This window comes from Ambystoma mexicanum, chromosome 5p (assembly GCF_040938575.1).
Source record: "Ambystoma mexicanum isolate Mex_15411 chromosome 5p, UKY_AmexF1_1, whole genome shotgun sequence".
Classification (NCBI taxonomy): Eukaryota; Metazoa; Chordata; class Amphibia; order Caudata; family Ambystomatidae; genus Ambystoma; species Ambystoma mexicanum.
Genome location: NC_090930.1, coordinates 296898666 through 296922097, shown reverse-complemented (window position 1 = coordinate 296922097; position 23432 = coordinate 296898666). Strand labels below are relative to the sequence as shown.

Here is a 23432-nt window from a genome sequence, read left to right as displayed (position 1 = left end):
TTTTTAAGCTAGGCTTCTGCGCCTGTATTGTGAAAATTAGCTTATGGCAGTTCGCAGTACCGCATCCTCCTGGATTTTTTAGTTTTAAAAGAGACACTCTTCATTAAGTTGTAACCAAGCAAACAAACCACTAGTGATTGGGAAACACAGAAACACCTGTGAAGCAAGGTGTGTACACAAAATGATTTATGGAAGAATATGTGCATTGAATTTGTTTACCTTGTATACCCATGTTACAAACGTGCTCTTTGTTCTTATAAATGAAATTGTTCATTGCATAATTCGCACACGCTTGTTTTGTTTTAGTAACAGTGCAATATCGCGCCAGCTCCCCCCTTTCATTCACATCGAATTATCACTTCGAGAACCCAGGGTTTCAATTGATGCTTTTTGCACTTTTATAATCCCGGTGTTTGGTCCTTACGTGTATGCGCAAGTCCAAGTCTCTCTGCGCGCACTGGTGGAAACCGGAGCCTCCTAACTAATGGTGCCCCGGAAATGATGGGGAAGTGCTTCACAGAATAGTTTACTCGCACCTTTGTTTCACTGTGGCTGCGCAGAACTTAGGGTGTTAAAAATGTTCAGTTGAATGTCCCCAGAATGATGGGAGCGAGACTGCTGTAACCTGAGCTCAGTCACCTGTTACCGTATGCACAGCACAGCTATTTATCCTGATGATGCATACACTCACTGAGCTATCCCTACCTGGATTCCATTTGTGGCTGTAAGCCTTTTTTAGCTAGTCTGGGAAACCCTGTAGGCTCAGACACAGCCGGGCATTAAGCCCCGCCCGGTCGGTTTTTTGCTGTTGAGAAATGCTCCTGCGGCTCTCAGCGAGTTTCCTCACTCGTGTGAGGCCCATTAACCGTAACCTGGAAACCATTGCCACCAAAAGTGAATGCAGTAAAAGCAACCTGGTAACCGTTGCCACCAAAGTGAATGAACGGTATTATTGCCCTTCTCGGACCACCGTTTTGCAAGTCTGCTGTCGGTAACCATAACCACTGAGATTGCTGGCCGGTATTTGAGTGCTTACTTATACAAATAAATGCTTTTTGGATGAAATGGGGCTACTGTGAACGAGGATCCCAGAAGCTTTTTAACTGCAGCGGAGAAGTTCTCCTGGAGCCCGGAGTTGCTAATCAGTAAGATCTGCCCCTTTCTACTGGACTGCAACAAATGTTTCCGATGCCCCTGGGAATCGTTGCGTGGGCTGGGCTTCTTAGCAGCCCGATCTGATTGTAGAGCTTTTGGTTTTCCCAGGTGCAGCAGAGGCCGGTTCCTGCGCCATAGCTCTGCGCTTGCCACAGAGCGGCCAACTCTTTGCTGAGGTGCCGTTTCCTCCGGGCACAATGTCCAGTGGGCATGACTGCAGGCCATGTCATTCAGAGCACTATGTCTTTAAGGACAGTGCACAGGCCCAATGGGTATGGCACACAGGATGCCTTTGTGTTGACTGGGGTAAGGCCAAGGAGCTGCCCAGTTCATACATAAGGTCTCTGAGGGGCCTATGGGGCATGGCTAAAGGCCCTCTCTCAGGGGCAGTGACAACAATACATGCGAGGTAACCGTTTGGGTGTCTGTGTGACTGTTGTCGGGGAATGTTTGTAGCACCTAAGGGATGGGGAGGGGACAAGGGGAGAAGGTAACGAACAAGTTACTTACCTGTAACTGTTATTCTCCAGCATTCTCTGTTATTCTCCAGCATGGGTCTGGCATGAATTCACATGCTCATGAATATTCCCCTTCGTCAGTCCTCGGTAAAGAAAAAATCAGTTTCAGTTTCACTTCTGAACTGTCTTTCTCCTAACAACCAATCACTGGTCTCTGGGTCATACTGCCCCCAGCCAATGACTGCCCTCTACCTAAGCCCCTCCTCTGGCAGCCAAAGTGAATGAACGGAGAAGGAAAATGTTACTTACCTGTAAGTACAGGTAAGTAACATTTTCCTTCTCCAGCATGGGGTCTGGCATGGATTCACATGCTCATGAATAAAGAATACATAGCAGTACCCAAATGCTCAACCACGGGAGGTGGCAAGGCTCAACATGAAGCATTTCAACATCTCAACATTAAGCATCTCTTACCTCCTCACCAGGCTCACCTTCAAGCGAACAGGTTGTACAACACTGCTTGGCCGACTCTGGACTCCTCCCTGGAATCCAGGTCGACGCAGTAGAATCTCGTGAAGGTGTGTGTCGACCTCCACGTAGCAGCCCTGCAGATGTCCAGCAGGGGCACACCAGACAGGAATGCCACAGTTGCAGCAATCGCTCTGGTCGAATGGGCTCTCGGACGGCCAAGCAACGGTCGGTTTGCCAGCCGGTGACAATCGGTGATGCAGCCGTAGAGCCATCTAGAAATAGAAGCCTTGGAGAGGGACCTTCCCTTGGTTCATAGGGCCAAAGTTCACAAACAGTTGTGGCGTCTTCTGAAAACTCTGAGCAGTCTATGTAGAACTTCAGCGCTCTAGCCACATCCAGCGAGTGCAAAGTCCTCTCAGCCGGCAGCGAAGGCGTTGGAATGAAAACAGGCAACACCAAGGGCTCGTTTAGATAAAAGTCTGATGGCTCCTTGAGCATGAAGGAGGGGTGCGTCCGTATCACTGCCCTTGTTTCGTGAAAAGTTAGGTACGGAGGTTTACAGGAGAGGGCCTGGATCTCTCCCACTTGTCATGCGGAGGTGATGACCACAAAAAACGCTATCTTCCACGATAAGAATTTCAGTGGCGAGAATGCATAGGCTCGAACGGAGGACCCATGAGTCTATTCAGCACCACATTGAGCTCCCACGCCGGGACCGGAGATTTCTCCGGCAGGAACGAGCAGAAATGCCTTTTCTGAAATCCTTGGCCAGGCGGTTCAACCACAGCGACGACCGCCCCGGAGTTCTGGTATAGCGGGAGATAGCCGCCAGATGAATCTTGATGGAAGTGTGCGCCAGTCCTGCTTTGGCCAACGACAGCAAGTATGGCAACACCTGCAGGGCCGTAATCCGTAAAGGGTTTACCTTCTGTGCACGGCACCAGACGGCGAACATCAGTGTAGACAAAGCCCTGGCCTTGACAAGTACCTCCTTGCAGTCCACCGGGATCTCATATCCTCCAAACTCTAGTGCTGCAGGAGCCAGGCCTGCAAGTTCAGTGACCCTGGGTTGTGATGCAGGATCGCACCTCCTTCTCTGGCGAGAAGATCTGTGACCACCGGAAGCTTGACTGGAGGGGACACTGACAAGTCCAAAAGGTCCAGGTACCATCTTTGTCTCAGCCACGCCGGTGCAACGAGGATCATCCTGCACCGGGACCATCTGAGTTGATTGATGAGTCACAGAAGCAATGGCAATGGAGGGAACGCATAGAGGTACAGGCCGTCCCAAGGGAAAGAGAAAGCATCCCCCATGCTCCCCGGCTGGGGAAACCTGCTGGCGAACCTCCGGCACTTGGTGTTCGTCGCCATCGCAAACAGATTGATGTGGGGATTATCCCATTGTCGGAAAAGAAGATCCACTTGATCCTGCCAAAGCTCCCACTCGTGGCAGGAGTGCAGCTCCCTGCTGAGGGAGTCGGTGATGATGTTCTTCACTCCCGCCAGATGAAACGGGGCGAGGCATATCCCCTGGGCCACGGCCCAGTACCATAGGTCCTGTGGTTCTCTGGAGAGTGCTGGTGATCAGGTTCCCCCCTGCTTCCAAATGTAGAACATCAGGGTGGTGGTGTCCGTGAAGACCCGCACAACCTTGCCCTTGAGGGACGGAAGGAAAAACTTGAGGGCCCACAACACTGCCCGTAGCTACAGAATGTTATGTAACGACTTCTCGTCCGGCAGCCACAGGCCTCTTGCGTGGAGACCTCTGGTGTGCACACCCCATCCATCCAGGGAGGCGTCCGTCATGACAGTCTTCTGATGAGGTGGGGTCTGGAAGTCTGTGCCCGCCAACAGATGCGCGCAGACACCCCACCACCGTATCGCTCGACAGAACATCTCGTTGAGAGAGATCTTGTCCTCGAAGCTTCCCGATACTTGGATCCAACGGGTTTCAAGGTACTCTTGCAGTGGCCGCATCCGCAGCCTGCACAGTCGAACCAGGTATATGCATGACAACATCATGCCGAGAAGGGATTTGATGGACCTCACCCTTAGCGATCTTCAGGGTCAACAGCCGTTGCACCTTGTTCAGGATGGCCGCTATCCTCCGCCGACGGAGACGCCAGGCACGACACTGTGTTGAGTCGAGACCCCAGAAACAGTGCGTCTTGCGATGGCACCAAGCAAGACTTTGCATAGTTCACGAGAACCCCAGCTCTGTCAGCAGCTGGACGGTTTCCGCCGTGTGAGTGATGGCGATATCCCTCGATTTCGCTCAGATGAGCCAGTTGTCCAGGTAGGGGTAAACATAGATCCCTCGTAGACGTAGTTGCGCCACCACTGGTGCCAGGCACTTGGTGAAAACCCTTGGCGTCGACTTTAGTCCGAAGGAAAGGGCCTTGAACTGATAGTGCTGCCCTTGAACCACAAAGCGCAGGAACTTGCGGTGTCCCTTGTGGACAGGGATGTGAAAGTAAGCATCCTCCAAGTCCAACAGCGACAGGAAATCCCCTTCCATCTGTCCTAGCACGTGCTGAAGGGTGACCATCCAGAACTTCTGGGATCTGATGTACTTGTTCAAACGGTGGAGGTCCAGGATGGGCCTCCAACCTCCTGTCTTCTTCTTGACGAGGAAGTACCGAGAGTATACTCTGGAGCCCCGGAGCCTCTTTCAGACGAGCTCTATCGCACCCTTCCTCAGCATGGCCCGCACCTCCAGCAGTAGCTGAGGGACACAGTTTTCCTGTCTGGCCACTGGTGGTATACGAGGACACTTCAGTTGGAATTCCAGAGTGTGTCCGTGGGCCAGCGCGTCAAGCACCCAACGGTCGGTGGAGATGGTCTTCCACACGCCAACGAATTTCGCCAGCCGGCCTCCCACCGGGGTGCACGGGTGGGGGCACGACGCCCCGGCCGGTTCAGTCCTGCTTCAACCGTGGAGGAGCCGCCTTGGTAAACCCTGGCGACGACGGCAACCTCCTCTGGCTTGCTGCGGTCCCTGTAGGCCTCCTGGGTCGAAGAGCGGGACGGTTGACGATAGGATGACGCAAAGCCACCGAAGTCTTTGGAGGAACTTTCTTCTGGGAGGTCTGCTAGGACGGGCGTCGCTGCTGAAGCGTGCCCAAAGCACGCACTATCTCGGTATCCGCCTTGATGGCCTGAAGAGACTCGTCCACAGTCTTGCCAAACAAGTTATTCCCGTCGAAGGGCATGTCCAACACCCTCGACTGCACATCCTGGTTGAAGTTAGTGGCCTTCAACCAACCCCGGCAACAAAGGCAAACGCTGTTGCCCATCTGGCGGATCCCCATGTCAGCGATGTCCGTGGCCACCGTGATGGCATGGTCCGATGCCACCTCGCCTTCTGCAGAATCTCCAGCGCTTCTGCTCTCTTGTCGTCTGGGAGGAAGTCCAGGAGGGGAGCGATCTTGCCACCCAAAGCAACCATAACCCTGCAACTGCCATCCACTGCTCATGATAGCACATGACATTACAATTTGAGTGCATTTACCCAAAGTTGCCAGAGGACATGAGGAACAAAAACAGGTAAGGAAAACAGTTTTAACCCAGACTGCTCACCGTATTTTTGGATTGGTTTTGAATTTGTTAATGGTGTAGGTGCCTTTCCCCGGCTTACTACGTGTGAGAGAAAATAAAATAACCACCCCTGTCGGGGAAGGAGGCACTGAGATCCCGGCTACAAGAGTTCAAAGGATGGTTTATTTCTCCAGCTAGGAAATAACCCAAAAAACTCCCTTTTTGGTGTCCCGCTTACTTCTTCAGGTATTTTCTGCTTTACTATCATTCGGCTGGTACCTACCTCTGCCGTGGGGGTTACTTCCTCAAACATTCGCCATAAATCTAATACTTCTCTCCGGTTCTGTAACTGTTTCCCTTTGTATCGTGCTGGCAAATGTGTTGATACTAGGTCCAACACTTTTGTCGAATGACCCTCCTTCTGGCCAAATTGGTATAACCCCATCTCCTTTTATCTCAGTGATCCACTGATCGTGATACTTCTGTATCCTGTCTCTATATAGTGGAAGGTGCTGGCAAATATGTGACAGTGGCGTTACTCCCCCCCATGGCAATGCTTCTTTTACTTTCTTGTGTGTTCTTGTACCCTCGAGTCCCTTCCCACCTCTCACTTGGTATGTCAGTTACAATATGTGAAAAATACGTTCTTTATCAAAGCTTGCAATTATGGTATGTCACATTAGCTGTTCTTTCTGAGAGGTGTTACCTGGTCACCTCTCACAATTTATTTCTTTGCCTATTATTCATTAATAAAAAAAAGTTACTTGTACTGAAATACTTTAGCGTGTTCAACAAAACATATGTTCTTTCCCTATTCCCGTTACTGTCCCTGATTTTTCTTCTTCCCTATTATACCTACTATTTCGCATTCGCTCCCCACCTCTTTCACCTTTATTATGTCTCAAGATTTCTTAATTCCACAAAAAAAGAATATTCTAAAAACTACTGAGTCTACTCAATATACGAGACCCCTACTATTTTTCTCTTTATCTCTATTCTGCACTTGGTCGGGACAAATGCTATGCAGCGGCGCCGCCTTCTACCCCGTACGGGCTAGGATACCACTTCTCTTCTTCTCACTTCTTACAACACCTAATGGCCATATAAAGGATAGATCAGAAAAGCCTCACCGTCACTCACACAGACCCTATTCTTAACTACCTTCCCTTTGTTTGCTAATTCCCTTCTTCCCGTATTTCCCCTTACCTTCCTTTGGGGTCTTTGCACCCGGGACTCCACGTGTTCAGTCAGGTACTCCGAGGGTCGCCGCTCACAGCCAGACCTCGCTCAGGTCCGTCCCCCAACCAAGCCGTGGCCTGCCTTGGCGAGCAGCCTTTTCGATCGGGTATTCGTCAACCGGGAACCCTTGACCCTTTCTTCTTGGTGTGCACAGTCTGGTCAACCGCAGAGGCGATGGTTTTGCTGGGGGCGCTCTTGATCTCGCTGCCGGGCGGTGCAGGCCTCGGGGCACCTCTCTAAATCACGTTACGGGGGTCACCAAAAATGTAGGTGCCTTTCCCCGGCTTACTATGTGTGATAGAAAATAAAATAACCACCCCTGTCGGGGAAGGAGGCACTGAGACCTGGCTGCAAGAGTTCAAAGGATGGTTTATTTCTCCAACTAGGAAATAACCCAAACAACTCCCTACCAAACATTTACATCATACTTGTATATATATCAATTAAAGTAACAAAAAGTGCTAAATGGACCCGATTGGCCAGGCGGTGTGGTGCTGTAGGTGTGGGTGGCATCTCTTCCTTCTGGTTGGCTGAGTGGCTGACGAGATGACGGACGTCAAATATCTTGTGCTCCACGCAGGTCAGGGTCCGATCACTGTGGTCACTACCTAAGCTAATATGTTGCATTCGAAAAACACTAAATAACAAATTATCTAAAACATTTTATGCTACTTTTCATATTTCTACATCATTACGCATAATAATTATTGTCAGTACAATTGGGTCATTCGTGGCTTTAATTAGAGGCCTTGACCTTTATTGTGCATGCAAAAAGAATCAAGCTGTGTTTCACATATCTCCTAAACTTCAAACCTATTAGTATGAGAAAAAACATATATTGTAGTAAAATGCTTAAGGTTAGTAGTGGGTGTGCTGGGTGGGTTTTGCAGCACAGGCGAGGGTCTGGCCCTTGAAAGAAATACCTTACAGGGAGCGCAGGGTCAAGATGGCAATACATTGTTCTAAATGGGGGTGGGTGGCTTGCACGTTTATGGGGGCGAACGAGCAGAAAGTGCTTAGCTCATCCTGGTTCACATGCTGGTTCTCATGCTAGCAGTGATCTCAGAGGAAGAAAACTGTATCATATTGGTTGTTGCAACTTTCTCCGGCTTCTGCGTGAGAATGGGAGCGCAGAGCTTTCCTTCGCAGGGGGAGTGCAAGGGTGGGGGCCAGCCAGCTGCCTGCGCACCTTGTTTCTGTGTGTGTCTCTGTCCTTGGCTGCTGCGGTGGAAGGGGAGCTGAGCATTGCTGTACTATCGCAGTGAGGTCGGTTTACCCAAGATGGAGTCGAAAGGGGGAACAAAAAGATGGATGCCCCGTGTCCTGCTCAGTAGTCCCATCTATGTAGCAGTCAACCGTGGTTAACTTTACATAAGGGCAAGGGGCAATCCCACTATCGGAGGCACGTGGTCCAAGCCTTGTACTGAGGAGTGTACGGCGCGAGGGGGTCTGGGGATCCCTCACTCCCATACAATGGTCAACACAAAACCAAGCTCAAATGAACTGTAAATGTCAATGCCAAGAGACTTTTTGCCATGTCAATGAGAACAATGTGTTAAGTCAGTGCATGGTGGTGGACTAGTTATAGTTGGTTTTGGGAACCATAATTGGCGCATTTCTGCTTTTTTATGTTTTGTGCTGCATATCCAACCTCCATTAATAAAAAATTGTTATGGAAGGTCATCTATAGCTTTATTTACATTATTTTACAGTAAACTGATGTATTTATGTATATGTACTGGCACAGGGTTCCAACTGTGATCAAAAAGGATGTCAAGACCGTAAGTCAGAATTCAATCTCTTTATCAGCGGATTACTTTCAAGATTGGTCAACTCAGATTTGAGTGGCTTCTTCCCAAACAAAACAAAGGTCAGGATGGTTCTCTCCTTAGGAGGTCGGGTCTCCTCCTCCTCAGAAATCTCTTCCTACCCAATGTCTCTTTCATGGTCATCTAGTGATTAGTGGCCTCAGAAGCAAGTGTCCCAGTTCAAACAGTCTAAATGGGTTAACTCACTTCTTTCTGGTGTTGCAGACTTTAGGGTGACAATAACTCTTCTTATTGATCTGAGCTAGAAGCATGCTTTTGCATACCTTAATAAGCAATCTATTGGAAAGTGTTTTGCCCATGCAGGTCAGTGTATGCAGTCAGCAGGGAGAGCTTAAAAGGGGGGTTACCACATTCTGGTGGGGCTTGGGCTTCCTGCCAGCTTCCCTTGTCCCACATCCCTGCTAGATCCTCCAATAGTTGCCCTGACCCTCTACCTCTCATTCCACCTGCCGCAACATGCCTGCTCTTATTAACTAGGCATCCACTCTCTCGTCTCTTCTGCCCTTTCCTCACCACTTGATGTTCTAATCTTAACCTTCACCTCCCTTCCTGATGTTTTATCTCCAGTCTAAGTACCTAGAGTACCACTTTTCCTGGAACACATGGAGGTGTTCGATGTACTCAAGAGATTGACATGTGGTCTTCCTTCATGTCTCTCCTCAACTACTAGAGGTCACTGTGCCTTCTCAGTCTCTTCACATTGGGTAAGTTCAGGTGCCACCAACTGTAGGCTCCTTGAACTGTGCATGTTCATTCACGAACAGGAAGCATCCCCCTACAGGTTCCACATATGCAGTGTTTGTACGGTGTCCAGATGGTTCTTGGCATTATACTCTCTCTAGGCGGGTTGCGTTTTAAACACCCACTTCTCCCCAGGGGTAGGGGCCTTTACTTGTGAGGCTAGGGAGGTGAGCCCACTACGCAATACCCTTCCAAGGGGTAGAGGCAAGTGGGACTCCCCTCTTGAGGACAAGGACTCCTGTTCTGAAAGGTTACTCCCTAAATTACTCACTCCCAGACCAACCAGAACACCACCACTTCAGAAATACCAAGAAGATCAAGCCACAGTTTGTGACTGTGCCATAAAACCCAACATTCCACTTGAAGCAATGCATGGTAATAATACTACGAAAAAGAGTGAGCGAATGATGCTGATCACTCAACTGTCAGAACATGGCAATACTGTGAAGAAGAAAGATTGATGGAGAGTGGTCCACTGAAAGAGAAAAGTGACTATGATCCTCAGCAGAGGTGGGCCCAGCCATGAGTCACAAAAAGAGAAGAGGGAACCTTATCCAAGAGTAGAGAAGCCTGGGAGGTTCAAACCTGCATTGTTGTGGAAGCTGATAGAAACCGGTACGTCCTGCATGGTGAGGAGGAAATCAGTTGGTGTCCAAGGGAAGCACAATGTGAGTTGGCAGTAGGCGGGAACAGGGGAAGGAAACCCCAAAGAAAAGAACCAGTAGCAAGTGGTGGCATGACCCAAGAGTGGTGGGCTGTGAAGTCTGCTAATTACGCCGAGCCCGCTATGACAGGGGCACTGAGGAACGGCTTCTGAGACGTTGAAGGAGTCGGAGAGAAGGCAGAAGCCGTCCTGACCGAAAGAAGAGAAAATCCCACCCTGCAAGCAGGCCAACTAATGCCAACCTGCAGAAGCAAAGTAAATGGGGACGGCGGGAGACCAGGGAGTGAGTCCCAATATAACGAGTGCCAGATTCGTACTAGTCCCAGTAAGGAAGTGAACAGTCAGGAGACTGTGCATCATAACTGGGGTCGTCATAGTGAGAAGGTTAAAAGTCAAGAAACCGCGATTCAATACTGCGGTCATGATACTCATCCCAGTGAAAGCATGAAAAGTAAAGAGATTGTAAACCATTACTGGACTCACGCTACTCATCGCAGTAATACAGCCAGTAACCAAGAGAGTGAGAATCGTCCATTACTGGACTCGCACTACTCGTCCCAGTAATACTGCCAGTAACCAAGAGGGTGAGAATCGTTACTCGGGTCTTCCTACTCATCCCAGTAATACAGCAGGTAATCAAGAGGTTGGGCATTGTTGTTGGATTCATAGTACTCATCCCAGTGAGAGGGCAAGGGAATAAGAGACTGACAATCATTACATAGCATTTCATACTCGTCCTTGAGATGAACCAAATAACCAGAGGAGAACTGGAACAACAAGATTGGCTCAATTTCCCAGAGATAAAGTTAATACTAGAGAAATTGAGACTTTCAAAGACATTGGGAAAAGGCAAAATGAAGGAAACTCAGATGCAAGGAACTCCGACAAAAAGGACATCACAAAGCCAGGGGAAAGAGAAGCCAGGGAGTTGGAAAAGTCCCCTATTTGAACTGAAACAATTTAATGCAACGGATAGCCAAGAACTATCTGAAGATTCTATTTTAAGGTTGAGGAAGCCAAACCAGGAGAAGGGAGTCATTCTCCGGGCCTTTAGTTGACTTGTCTTAGTAGTAGGGTCAGCGTAGTTTAGTTTTGGTCTGAGGACAGACTTTACTTTTGGACTTCACAAACTGACAACAAAGCAAGTTAGGTTTTGCTTAGGCAGGGAACTCCATAGACTAGGGTTAGTGAAGCATTTTATTTTATTATTTAATAAAAATATCTGTGAACATGACCAGTCCTGGTCGGTCTTCTCCTTCTGACACCACAACCCCTAATGGAATAATGCGATGACTTGGTGGGGGGTCGCAAGCTTGCTGGATCACACTCCTTCCATCTTCTGGGTGGCACATTGGGCAATGGCTGGACCAACCCAGTCCCTTGCGGTTCGCCCTCTCATATAGCAGAAGGGGTCTTTCTTTCAACTCACCACATGATACTCTGGATTTTCCAGGTATAGGTAGACGATACAAGAGAATTATCAAGTGGCATACAGATGGCAATGTATCAATTAAACTGTATGATATTACAAACGAAACATGCCCAGTCCACTTTCAGAAGTTATTTATATTGTAGCTGCCCCAGGATATTGTGAGACTGTAGATAGAGAAGGATCTAATGGTTAACTAATAACAGGCCTGGTAAACAATGACAATTCTAGTAAGAGGTTCTGTTTTCATTATCGTGGAACACTGATGAACCATTTTGAATGCGCCTACGGGAACGGTGAAGTTTCCATTAACCTCATCAGGATTTCAGATAATCTCCCACTTCCCAAATCACTCAAAACGTGCTGCTATTCCTTTAAATCAGCAGAGGGTAGTGATTTTTTACCAAGAGCAAAAGAGATTTAGACGGAAATAGTTAGGGTGGTGCCAATTCACTTAGTGCAGTGTGGAACGTCTTGTAAATCTAGAAAACGACCCTAACGAAGTATAGAAGGTATATTGTGTTGGCCGTAAACCAATCGCATCACCTAACCAACACCACAAATACAGATTCGGCAGTATAACCATAGGGCGTCCATTTTGTGTAACATTCGCCATCTTCTTTATTTTTTCTTTTCTGTCAAACGCTTTTGCAAAATGTACAATGCTCTGAAAGCTCATACACGGTACGAGGCCACAGCTTGCTTGTTGATAGATTGACCCAGACAGGAATGCCAAGCAGTACAGAAATACATTGTTTACCTCCCTTACTAAGTCCTTGAGAGCAAGCAGAAACGGCATTTAATCAACAGACCAGGTGCCGCCTGTTTCACTAAAGTTGTAGCAATAGGCAGTTAAAGCATGAATTGTACTTTTCTAGCGGTCCTCCTTCGCGATCTTCCTTAGAACAGGCTAATTCACGAATAGATAACGTGCTTTGGACTGTGTCTTTCTTGCGAACATGATAACCTAGATGAACAAGTGCTTTGTGTTCCTAATTACAAAGAACTGTGTCTGCAGCAATTGTGAAGTATAAGAAACTTATCATAATGTGTCATATTTGTCATAATTGTCATAATTGTCAATCACCGAACCCTAGCTCAAGAAGATACATTATGGCCGGTTCTGATGTGCTGTGAAGGCTGTTACACTGTTTTGATGATGTTCGCTCTCTTGCGTCTCACGAGGTCTGGGTGTCACATGTTGCGAGAAGTTAGACCCAATCGGCCGACTGAACATATATTTTTGTTAATAAACCATAGTACTTGGAAAATCAAACCTCGTGTCTGTCGTATCACTAAGTATATGGCGATTGTGCCTTAGTTTCCACATGCGAGGGTGTTCAGGGCCTATCAGTCTATTTTGGTAAATCGTATGAGGAGAATTTGGGTCAGCTAGAAAAACAAAGGGGCTTATTAGTGGGGCACAATGAACTATTGTTCAAGCAGGTTTTAGTGAACTTCACGTCGTTTCTGATCGGAGCATGATAAAAGGAACTACTGAAAAGTCTGGGTCTGAAATGCAGATTAACGGCACAAATGGGACATAGCACGCATAGGGTCAAGCACTTCCTGAATTACCAAGGCAGACATTTTGTGAGGAGATTGAGGACCAAGCCTGGCTGATGGATCTAACAAGTGACTCAGTGATCCTACTGGATCTTCGGCCATGGAGTTCACTCTGGAAATTCATAGGTGTCGATGCAGACAACCTCAATGTTCAACCTAATAGATCTGGCCTGTCAAAGGACTGTGCCCCCCCCCCCATCTACAGAAAACTACCATGACTGGGCAGGTTGTCTACCAGACTGGGTTATCCACCAAGACATATGGGCGATGCTAACACCTGAAGGACTATGGAAAAATGTCATCAGTGAACATTGCTAACTCCTGATGTCTGGTTAGGGATTGGAAATTAGTGGGAATTCTGTCTGATGGAACTGCCACAACTGCAACATACACACAAGCTCATTTCCAGGTGAAATATGGGTGGTAAGAGACAGATATGCTAGGAAGAAGCTGTTCTCCTTGGATCGGAAGCAATTGTTTGGTGTGAGAGATAGCTATATTTGGGTTAGTGATACCATTACACATGACATTCATTTCACATTGAATACCAGGTCTGAATGACATACTGTCCACAGCACAGCAACGAGGCTAGGGAGTGAAGTATTACCTATAGAATTCCTTGAAACTGGACTTCCCTAGTACCATAGGCTTTCCAAGACTTCGCTCAGGGGATTCCACGATAGCATAGGAGAATACATAATTGTAATTCTTATTGTATAGCGTGCTTAATACCATGGACCAGTTTCTAAACACAAGCCCGGGATTCAAACCTGTGTTGTTATGCATTGTCTTGTTTCCAAGACAAATGCGTTGCCTCTAAGCTATCCTCCCGGCCATGTGTTGCAATTCATATATCATGCTGCGAAACATGCTTTTCAAGCAGCATATGAAGCAGCCACTTTACAAGAGACACCCTGCGTTTTGCAGAAAAGGCAGTAGCTCAACCCAAACATTCCCTGTAGGTACAACTATTGATATTATCGGTAGGTGGTGGTTTTGTTAGACTATTTGCACTCAGCTTTGTTATGTTCTTAGATCACAAATAAGATTTAAGATACATAGTGTGTCCATTTTTTTAAAATTATTGGTTGTATACCAATAGTTGTAGTATATGGAAAAGGTGCCAATATATTGAGTTTGGAAGCACATGCATTAGGTTCGCCCTTACCCAGGTTGTCTCAAGGCACAGAGATGAATTTATATACAATATTGGTTGCATAATCCTGTAATCACACTCTTATTACAAGGTTTGCATGCTAAATATGTTTCAAGTAGAATTCAACTTTGCCTCATAATTGTACATGCATATATGGTTCACATATACCCATATATTCTCCCACAGTTTATAAACACTGAAAATAATTAATCAATTGGGGATGTTAACATGATTCTTGGATTGTTGCTAGGGCGGCCACATAAAGTGCTTCTGCTATTTAGACCCCGTCCGGGGAAGCTCACAATGCTTCTCGTTCTGATATCTTGTAAGCTAGTGTCGGATGTCAGAGCTCTGAAAGTACTACAGAACAGGTGCTGCTCTCCTGAAGTAGTTGCACTCCTCTTTTCACATTATACTACTACGAATGGCATTCAGCTGGCATCTTACCCTGCCCTCAGTGCACAACCTAAGCGGTGCTTCACGAGATGCCTCAGGGCTTAGCTCCTATCAGGCCTCTTAACAATAACAACTGCACATTACAATGCAGAAACCAGATAACATGGTTTTCTCGTGCATGTTGGACTAGATTGTTAGGTGTATGATATAACTGCAAAGACAGACCACATGTCAAAATCGTTCAAATACAATTTCTCCCAAGGTTTGAAGGTTGAGGTAGTCGGTTTGAGGTTACATTTTTCTTGCTCCTCCAAGTTGGGGGAACAACAAGAGACAATAAATGTTTTTTTTTTCTGTCAGAAGCCAGACTTTCCTCTACATGGGTATGGAACATCTGCAAGAAATACAGCCATGAATAAAATGATGGCAGTCTGCATGACCTACTTTTGTGAATCAATGCTTTTTTTAAAATCACCTGTATGCTTGTGTGCTTGAGTAGGGGATTGTATCAAAACAGGACTATTGATTAAAAACATTCATAGATTAGAGTCATCTACATTTCTGTCAAGTCAAGAAAATCAATAGACAATAATGAAAGATGTCAGTATAGCCAACGTGTTTGAACAGATGTAACATCGTCTGTAAACATTCGATTTAAAATTCAAGTATAGGTCACAGATCAAATACCTCAATGTCTTCCAATCCTGTAACACCTTTTTTTGCATCAGCATTGTCGTTACTGATATAACGAATAGCAGCAATTATTCCCTGCACAGCAATGCGCTTGTGCTCCCTGTAATGAAGCTCTCCAATTTCCTTTTTCATCTCGGCAAATGTTGTCAAGACTGTTTCAACTGCAAGATACATGAATTCATAAAACACAGAATTAAAAAGGATAGCCTTCCTAACATTAATTAAAAACATCATATCACAGCAGAAACGCAGTCGTTGCATAAACGAGTAAGCTAGTCACATTACCCACACACCTGTCTTCCTCGTCCCAGTCCTTAAGTCATGAAGGCCACCTGCCTTCCAACTGAGTGATTCCCTGAAATCCATTTAATATTTTCCTTTTAACTCCTCTCTCCTATAAAGGGGGCCATGTAACTCAAGAATATCCTGTTTTATTCTGCATTTTCGCAACTCCACGCCCGTGGCGCTATACGGAACGGCACCAGCGGACTGCACCATCTTTTGGGGGCTGGGGGACATAAGAAGGGTCCAACATCTTTCCCGTTTCCCACCACAGGGCTTATCAGAGCCCATGGGCTGCATGCCCACTATTCCGTTGGGGAGCAAAGGGGGCTAGAAGGGTGAAGGAGGCCGCAGGAATCTTGGGAACAAATGGTTTCTTCTTCAGCCTGTGTTGCAGTGCTTGTAGGAACTATTTAAAATGCATTAAGGTCTCACTCACTGTGTGTTTCCTTTATTACACGGCACTACACGGAATACGGTATAGGAATGCTGTGTCTCCGTCTTTCGCTTCAAAAACCTCAGAGTCCCCTTTTGGAAGGAAGAGAGGGACAAAAGGAAAGCCATCCAACTCAAGGCCCCGGTCAGGGAATACCTTAGGGAGGAACAGTTAGCCAAGAGGCAGTCAAGAAGGCTGTGGAGAGATCCGACCTTGTCTTCCACTTGTTCATCATCTGAGTTAGATGAGCCATCCAAATCCATGGGGAAGCTACTGGACCACAAAGCAGTGTTAAATGTTCTGACACATGGAGCAGCCTGCAAAAAGTTTAAAGAACCTAATTCTGAGCAAGCTGAAGATCCTGCAGTTTGGCAATTTGAAGAGATAAAATGAGCTCTGCCCATTATCCCTTCGATTAAAAGGGAACTTTTGAAAGAATGGGCGACCCTGAAAAGATCTCGGTTCCTTACTTCATGAACAGGTTATACCTATTGGAATTGGAGAAGCTACCAGTTTCCGTAGAGCTGGACTCGATATTTGGCCTAACAGGGAGACCTTCCATATCCTCAGAGGAGGCAGCATAAAGGACCCAACGGATTGTAATGTGTACACAGTATTGACTACGAAATTTGCCAGCACACACTGGACCATAAGATCTTCCATTTATGCCTCCCGATGGCAAACTCTCTCCTTGAAGACTTCCAGCATATTATTGATTCAATAGAGGCTAGAGAAGACTGCTCTGGATTAATCAAAAACGGACTTTTTATTTTTTTTATTTTAATCCGACCTGGCTTTTGGAGCAGCCATCACTTTGGGATCCTCCATCACAGCCAGAAGGCAGGTGCATGTCCATGATTGTAAGATGGATAGCGCTCAGAGATTGGTGGCCTTACACATACCTTTCCTGGGGCCAAGCTCTTTGAGATGATCTGGAGAACAGGGTGGGTAAAGTCCATAAGCACGATAAGCATGTTGATACACTCTATGCAAAGTTGCAACTTTAAGCCCCACTACTGCTGAGGCATTCTATTTTCAAGGGGGGGGCGAAGGTCCCAGCCTCAGCAAATGAAGACGACCTCAGCCCCTGAAAAGCCTCATCAGTCCTGACTGGAGATGCTCTCCCCAAATCGGGGCAAGACTAACTCAGTTCTAACAACAATGGGTGACAGATGTCTGACCCCCTGTGCTGTCTGTTGACTGGGATGGCTACCGAATAGAGTGCTCAGAAGTCCCTCTGGAAATTGGTCCTCGAATCACCACTATTCGGTGGAGTGTGGTGAAAAGCTTTAATTTTCTGGAGAAACTGAAGATTCTTTGGCTGAAAGGGGACATGTAAGAGGATTCAATTCAACACTACAGCTAAGTCAATGCCTAGTCTGGGATACTGAATGGAAACCCTTATTGATATATCTTTATGTCCAGTTCATGAGTTCTGGATGACTACCCCTATATAACACCCCTCTCTTAGAATCCCCCTGACCCCACTGAGCCAAGAAGTAGTTCTGTTTTGCAAGTTTAAAAGGTTTATTTGAGAATTTAAATATATATATATATATATATATATATATATCACACTTTATAATAAATTAATATCTGATAGTACACTTAGACATATGATGTTGATCAACAATGGGTAATCTGGCACTAGCACAATTCTTTACAATCAATGAGGAGTTAGTATAGGATGGATAAAGTAGCAAAAATACTTTTATGATTTCAAGGGGAAAAGCAATGAGGAATAAAATGCAGTACAGAAATACTTGATATGATTTTGCAAAAGATACGATAATCACTTTTTCTCTGGCAATTCATCCCCCCCCCCCTTTGCAATGTAAGAAATGGAAGGAGATGGAAAGAGGAGCACACAGTTCTCAGGAATGCAATCAAATACAATACGAAATTCAATTCCCACCCCAGCAAGCTTAGAGAAAACAGGTATGAGTTTTAAAACATAGGCCCAAGTGCTTTGAATGTGGTGGCAGTGAAGTGAGAAATATGCTGAAAATGCTTTTAGTTCCCTTTAGGAGGTTCAGGGTGAGTGAGAGCTACTTGGGATGAGCTCAGGCTCACTTTAGCAATGATTCAGGGATGGTTATTAAGAGGCAAATGAATTTTTAGCAAAGGAAAGCAAAAAGCTGCTATCTTTTTACAGGTAAAGAAATCAGGCCAAATCGCAAATCGTGGCAAAATTCGCGAGTGCGTGAATCGTGATTACGGCAAAAGTCGGTTTTAGGTTTGTTGGAAAGCTTACATTCTAGATTCTTAGATGAAAGTTAAATTTCGTTCCTAGCCGAAACGATTCCAGAGATACGGACGATTAAATAAAGGTAGATTTTCGGATTTAAAGTAAAACTCAAAATGACAGGTGACAGCTTGCAGCTTCAGAATTGACAGGTGACAGTTGTGCAGCTTTACAAATGGCAGATGACACGATTTCTAGGAGGCTGTTCTACTTAGGTTAAAATAGTTTGGATTAGATTATTTTAACTAAGATTGGTTCTGCACAGTTCTGCTAGGTACTCACAATATAAATTTGAAATAGGCCTCACCACGGATCTGGTCAGGTTTTGGACTGGACTCCGGTTCTGGTCTCGGCACTTCACAGCGATCTGGGTCACTCTGCTCTGCTGGTCTAGTCTCTCTGGATTCAGCTGCCTCTGGTTCTGCATATTGCTCTGCTTTCCGGTCCGGATCAAGTGGATTCTGGATGTAACACTGCTTTCTGGGTACTGGCAAGAGTTCTTGGCAAAAGAATTCAGACAGCTCGCCCGGCTGTGGAAGAGTTTGCAAATGATTTTGAGGCCTGCTGACAAATACTTTTGCTTGCAGTGGGCCTTCTTGGTTCAAAGTTCTGTAGTCTCTGTTTAGCTTGGAAGTCTAAGTGTTGGATCTCTGGATGTGAAGTCGTCGGTCAGCATGCTCCGCAGCAAATGGAATTGAATGTCTCTACCTGTCCCAGCAGTCTCTTTTTATGTGTTTTGAAAATGGGTGTGTGCCTGGGCCTAGCTAAGCCTGCCCCTCTCTACTTGTCATTGGCCCAATTCTCCCCTCTCCCATGATTGGGGGAAGGAAATGGATTGTCAGCATGATGAAGTCTGTTTATGGGTCAGAGGATCCTCCCCTGGTCAGTTTGCCCACAAATCTATATTTGATTCAAATACATCCTTCCCAGATATACCATTTGTTGAAATTACATGTGCACATTATATATTCCTTATGGTCCATGCTTGTCTGCCTCTGATCTTCCTGGGGGCTTGCATTAAAAAATGACAACATTTTGCGCTTTTTAACTGGTTTTGCAATATCGGACATTTACCCAAAATTACACACATGTGCGCAAGGAGTATGGACATTAATTGATGAAGTGTCAGATTTTTAACATGCAGACATTTGGAGTGAGACCCTATTTTCCGCAAGCAACCCCCCAGAATACACCACAGGGTCCTAACGCCTCTCAAAATGTTCACAGAAAAATCACAAAAATAATGATATTACTTATATAATTCTGACAAGTCCGCACTATGAGTTATCTATCTTTTTAAAATTATGCCTTGGTCAAAAAGGGGTGTGGCTTCCCACATCACAGGGTGGAATAACTGGTTTATCCACTTCCCCCAAGCTCAGCTGCTAGCAGAGGCACTGCCCCCTCCCAGTTTCCCCTAAGAGGGGGCCACTTTACGGCCTCCCAATATAACATTTGCCTGAGTCCAGGACAGGCCTTTGTTCAACTCCCTGTAGTCCCCAGCTGCTCCACCCCTAATCTAATCAGAGAGGTGACAACTCCTTTTGGCAAGGGGAGTGGCTGAGCAGGTTTCAACTCCTGTCAGGGGTAGTTGTCAGGCAGAATCCAGTTTCATTAAGCCAGGTTTCAGTTAAATGTCACTTTTTGTTCCCAGTTTTCTACATTCAAATCAAACTGACAATTTTTACATATACATTAAATAATTACTTCCTTCAAGTCATTTCAGAATATAGTTTTACATTGTATCCACCTCTTAGCAAGTCTTTCCTTGGTCTGGTTTTGTTTCATTTGTTCAGTTTTACACAAAAGTCTGGTGGTTTTAAAACCCCGGCTTTCTGATAGTGGTGAGTACTGGTAATGCAACCATTTTTGGGATTAAGAAAATGAATTCCCCACAGTTCTGAGTTGCTTTTTTGGCAATCAGCATTGCCATTCCCAATGGTTTCAGGCTACTGTGTGTGTAGCCCACTGGTGGTTTTAGGCAGTGCCCTCCTGTGCTCACAACATAGGCAAAAATGGGCGGCAGCCTATTCTTCATGTTTTCCCTGTGCACTCTCTGGGGAGTTCTGGCCATCATGATGTTTTCCATGCCAGTACTGCACAGTTTTATTGTAGGGCTTGGATGCATGGGTAAAAACATCCCACATACATATGGGATGCTCCAACAGGGGTAGAAGGAGTACATGTTACGCCATTGTTTTTCTGGTGCGCAAAGCCTGGTGGGTTTCAGACTGGTGATCGACTTGTAAAGAGTGAATGCATTAGTGAAACAAATAGCATTCAAGATGGAAGCATTGCAACAAATCATCCCTCGGATATCCAAAGCGGACTGGCTTGTGTCCCTGGACATGATGGTTCCTTACCTGCACATCCAAATACATCCAGTCTACCATTGATTCCTTTGATTTGTGGTGGGACTGGAACATCTAAAGATCATGGTCCCCCACCCCTTCACCTCAGATGAGCTCCTGGGGTGTTTAAGACTGTGGCCCCTTTAGTGGGTCTTTTACACGAGGCAGGTGTAGGACTATCCGTACCTAGATTATTGGCTCATCGAGGGGTCCTGCAAGCTCCAGGTGGAGGCATTGATCACAAAGGCATGCTGCCTGTTCCAGCCACATGGGCTGCTGTTGAATCTCCATAAGTTCCGTCTGGTTCTAATGCAGAGGTTACAGTTTATAGGTGCTGTAGTCCGCACTGACAAGGGTTTGATTCATCTTCTGGCCTTCTTCAGGGCATTAATCTCACATCTGTTCCAGCACCCAAAAGCCTCTGCCAGGTCCTTCCTGAGAGCCCAAGGTCTCAATCAAGCCACTGTTTGTGCCACCCTCTGGGCTGGTCTTCATCTTCACCGTCTGTTTTCCCATTTGCACAGCAGGCGGCTGCCTTGCTCCCAGAGTTTCGATGGATCCCTCTGTCACATGACCTCAGGGCTTTGATTCAGTGGTGGTTGATCCCAGAACACCCTTTGAGGGGATTTCCTCTGAATTCCCCCTGCCCCGCAAATCGTAACCACGGATGCCAGTATAACTGGGTCAGGGACCCTGATAAGAGTGCAGCTTGTGCCAGGGACGTTGGTCTCCCGAAATGGTAAGAAATTGGAAGCCATCTTCAGAGCTGTGTGTGTCTTCCAGTAGGATCCCCTGGATAATTCCTCAGCCTTTTCCTACATGAACAGATGGGAGGTCTGAGATCCCGACACCTAGTAGCGATCACTTTTAAGTTGGGTCTCTGAGGAAAAGCCAATCTCTTTGTCTTGCAGATGCTCGGATTAGATCTTTGGCATTATAAGCAGAATAGAGATTTTCGCTGCAGTCCTTCTCCTTGGTGATACGAACCTAGGGCCTTCCCAGGATAGACATGTTCACATCCAGAGAAAACTCCCACTTGGCCCTTTTTTGCTCCTGGAGCAGGGAGTAGGGGTCAACGTGGGTGAATGCATGGTCACTCCTTTCGCTCAGGGATTTTCTTTCCGCCAGTCCCTCCAAATCCCAGGACGATCCAGTAGATCTATTGCAGCAGGCAAAAGGGGTTCTGGTCACTCCTTGGTGGGCCAGGAAAACCTGGCTCTCCATCTCAAAGCTATGTCAGCAGAACCTCTCCTGGCCCTTCCTCCGATCCCTCGTCCCGTCCTCCTCCCTTCTCCCCCCAAGCCCCAAGACTACCAGATTAACAATAGTTGGGAATGGGTGACCTGGCTTTTGAAAGGGAAGGACTTCAATAACAGGGATTTGATGGGGTGGTCTCCTTGTCCTTACAGGTCTCCTATAAGGGCTCTACCTTTCACTCTTACCAGGGTCACAGGAGGTGTTTTGACTATTGGTGCAGTGTTCATGAGGTTTTTCCCTTGGATTGCTGGTGTCCTTAATTTGACGAGTTCCTACAGGACCGTTTCCAGTTGAGCCCGGTCCATTCTTCCCTTCTGGCTCAATAGGGGAATGATCAAGGTGTTCCACCACCCTTGGGCTGGGGGAGACAGATCCAAAAATGGCCAGATTGTTAAAAACGTTGTCTTGGCCCATCCATGGGTCAGGTCACTGTCTTCTTTCTGGTAACTTGGCTATGGTTTTGAGCGCTCTACAGAGCATCCCCTTTGTTACCTTGGAGTCCACAGAATTGAAAGTTCTCAGCTGGGAGACAGTCTTTCTAGTAGCCATCTCTTCAGCGACACAGCTTAATGAGTTCAGAAAATCCTGTGTTATCCCCCTTACTTGATGGTATCCCCAGAATATATCACGCTATGTTGTCATCCGACCTATAGACCCATGATCTTTTACAGCTTTTGATATGTCTCAAGAAATTGCTCTCCCCTCGCTACTGAGGGGCCTTCCTGCCAATGACGACTCGCTTTGTCTCATCTAGATGTAAGGAAAATTATTATGGGAACCTTGGATAGAAATGCATCCTTTTAAAGATCCAATAGTTTGTCAGCTTTAGGGCTTCAAAGAAAGGAAGAAAAGCCTCCTTAGTGACCACCAGCTGATGGCTGCGGGACACTCTCTCTTGTGTATTCCCCGGAGGGTCTTCAACCTCCTATGGGGCTTCAGACCACTCCTCTAGTGAAATAGCGCCATCTTGGTCGGAGGCAAAGGGGACCCTCCATCTTGACATCAGCCAGATGGACACTTGAGCCCCTCCTTTGACTTAAACACATCGTTATTGGTTCCATCTACCTGGTCAAATGGACGTAGAGTTTGCCCCTCTGACTTGAGGGCTATGTTGGTGTAATGCTCCTTGTATGTCATTACAATTTCACAGGGTGTGCTGCAAGTGTTCTTGATGCTTGTGGACGACCTGACCCCTTCTTGGATATGCTTCATGAGGGAAGGTCTGATCTGAGGAAGATAGACATGGGGGCAATGGCCGGATTACTTTTTGGTAATCTGCATTATACCGAAATCATACACTTCCTCATCCCAGTAATTAACCCCCTCGCCCCGAACTGGGGGGCGTTTCTGCAACATGTCAGGATGTTTTGGAGGTAAGCGTGCTCCTTTATTTCGGTGAATCTCTGGGAAGGCAGATGACATGCGTAGTGGGAGGAGTAAGACTAGGTTTAATGAAGATTACTGGTAAATCATTGGGCCATTAAATGTAGCTGTGGCTTAGAGTTCCTTGTGGAACATGCCGGTAAG

The 23432-nt window shown here is 46.5% G+C and overlaps 1 protein-coding gene across 2 annotated transcripts in view; it reads right to left on the bottom strand.

The window, feature by feature from the left end:
* Positions 1-23432, bottom strand: part of RADX (RPA1 related single stranded DNA binding protein, X-linked) — a 586560-nt gene that overhangs the window by 261967 nt on the left and 301161 nt on the right. For both annotated transcript variants that reach the window (XM_069612730.1, XM_069612729.1), the window contains exon 9: positions 15329-15495. In XM_069612730.1, coding sequence (XP_069468831.1) covers positions 15329-15495 — 167 coding nt within the window. The remainder of the gene's footprint in view (positions 1-15328; positions 15496-23432) is intronic.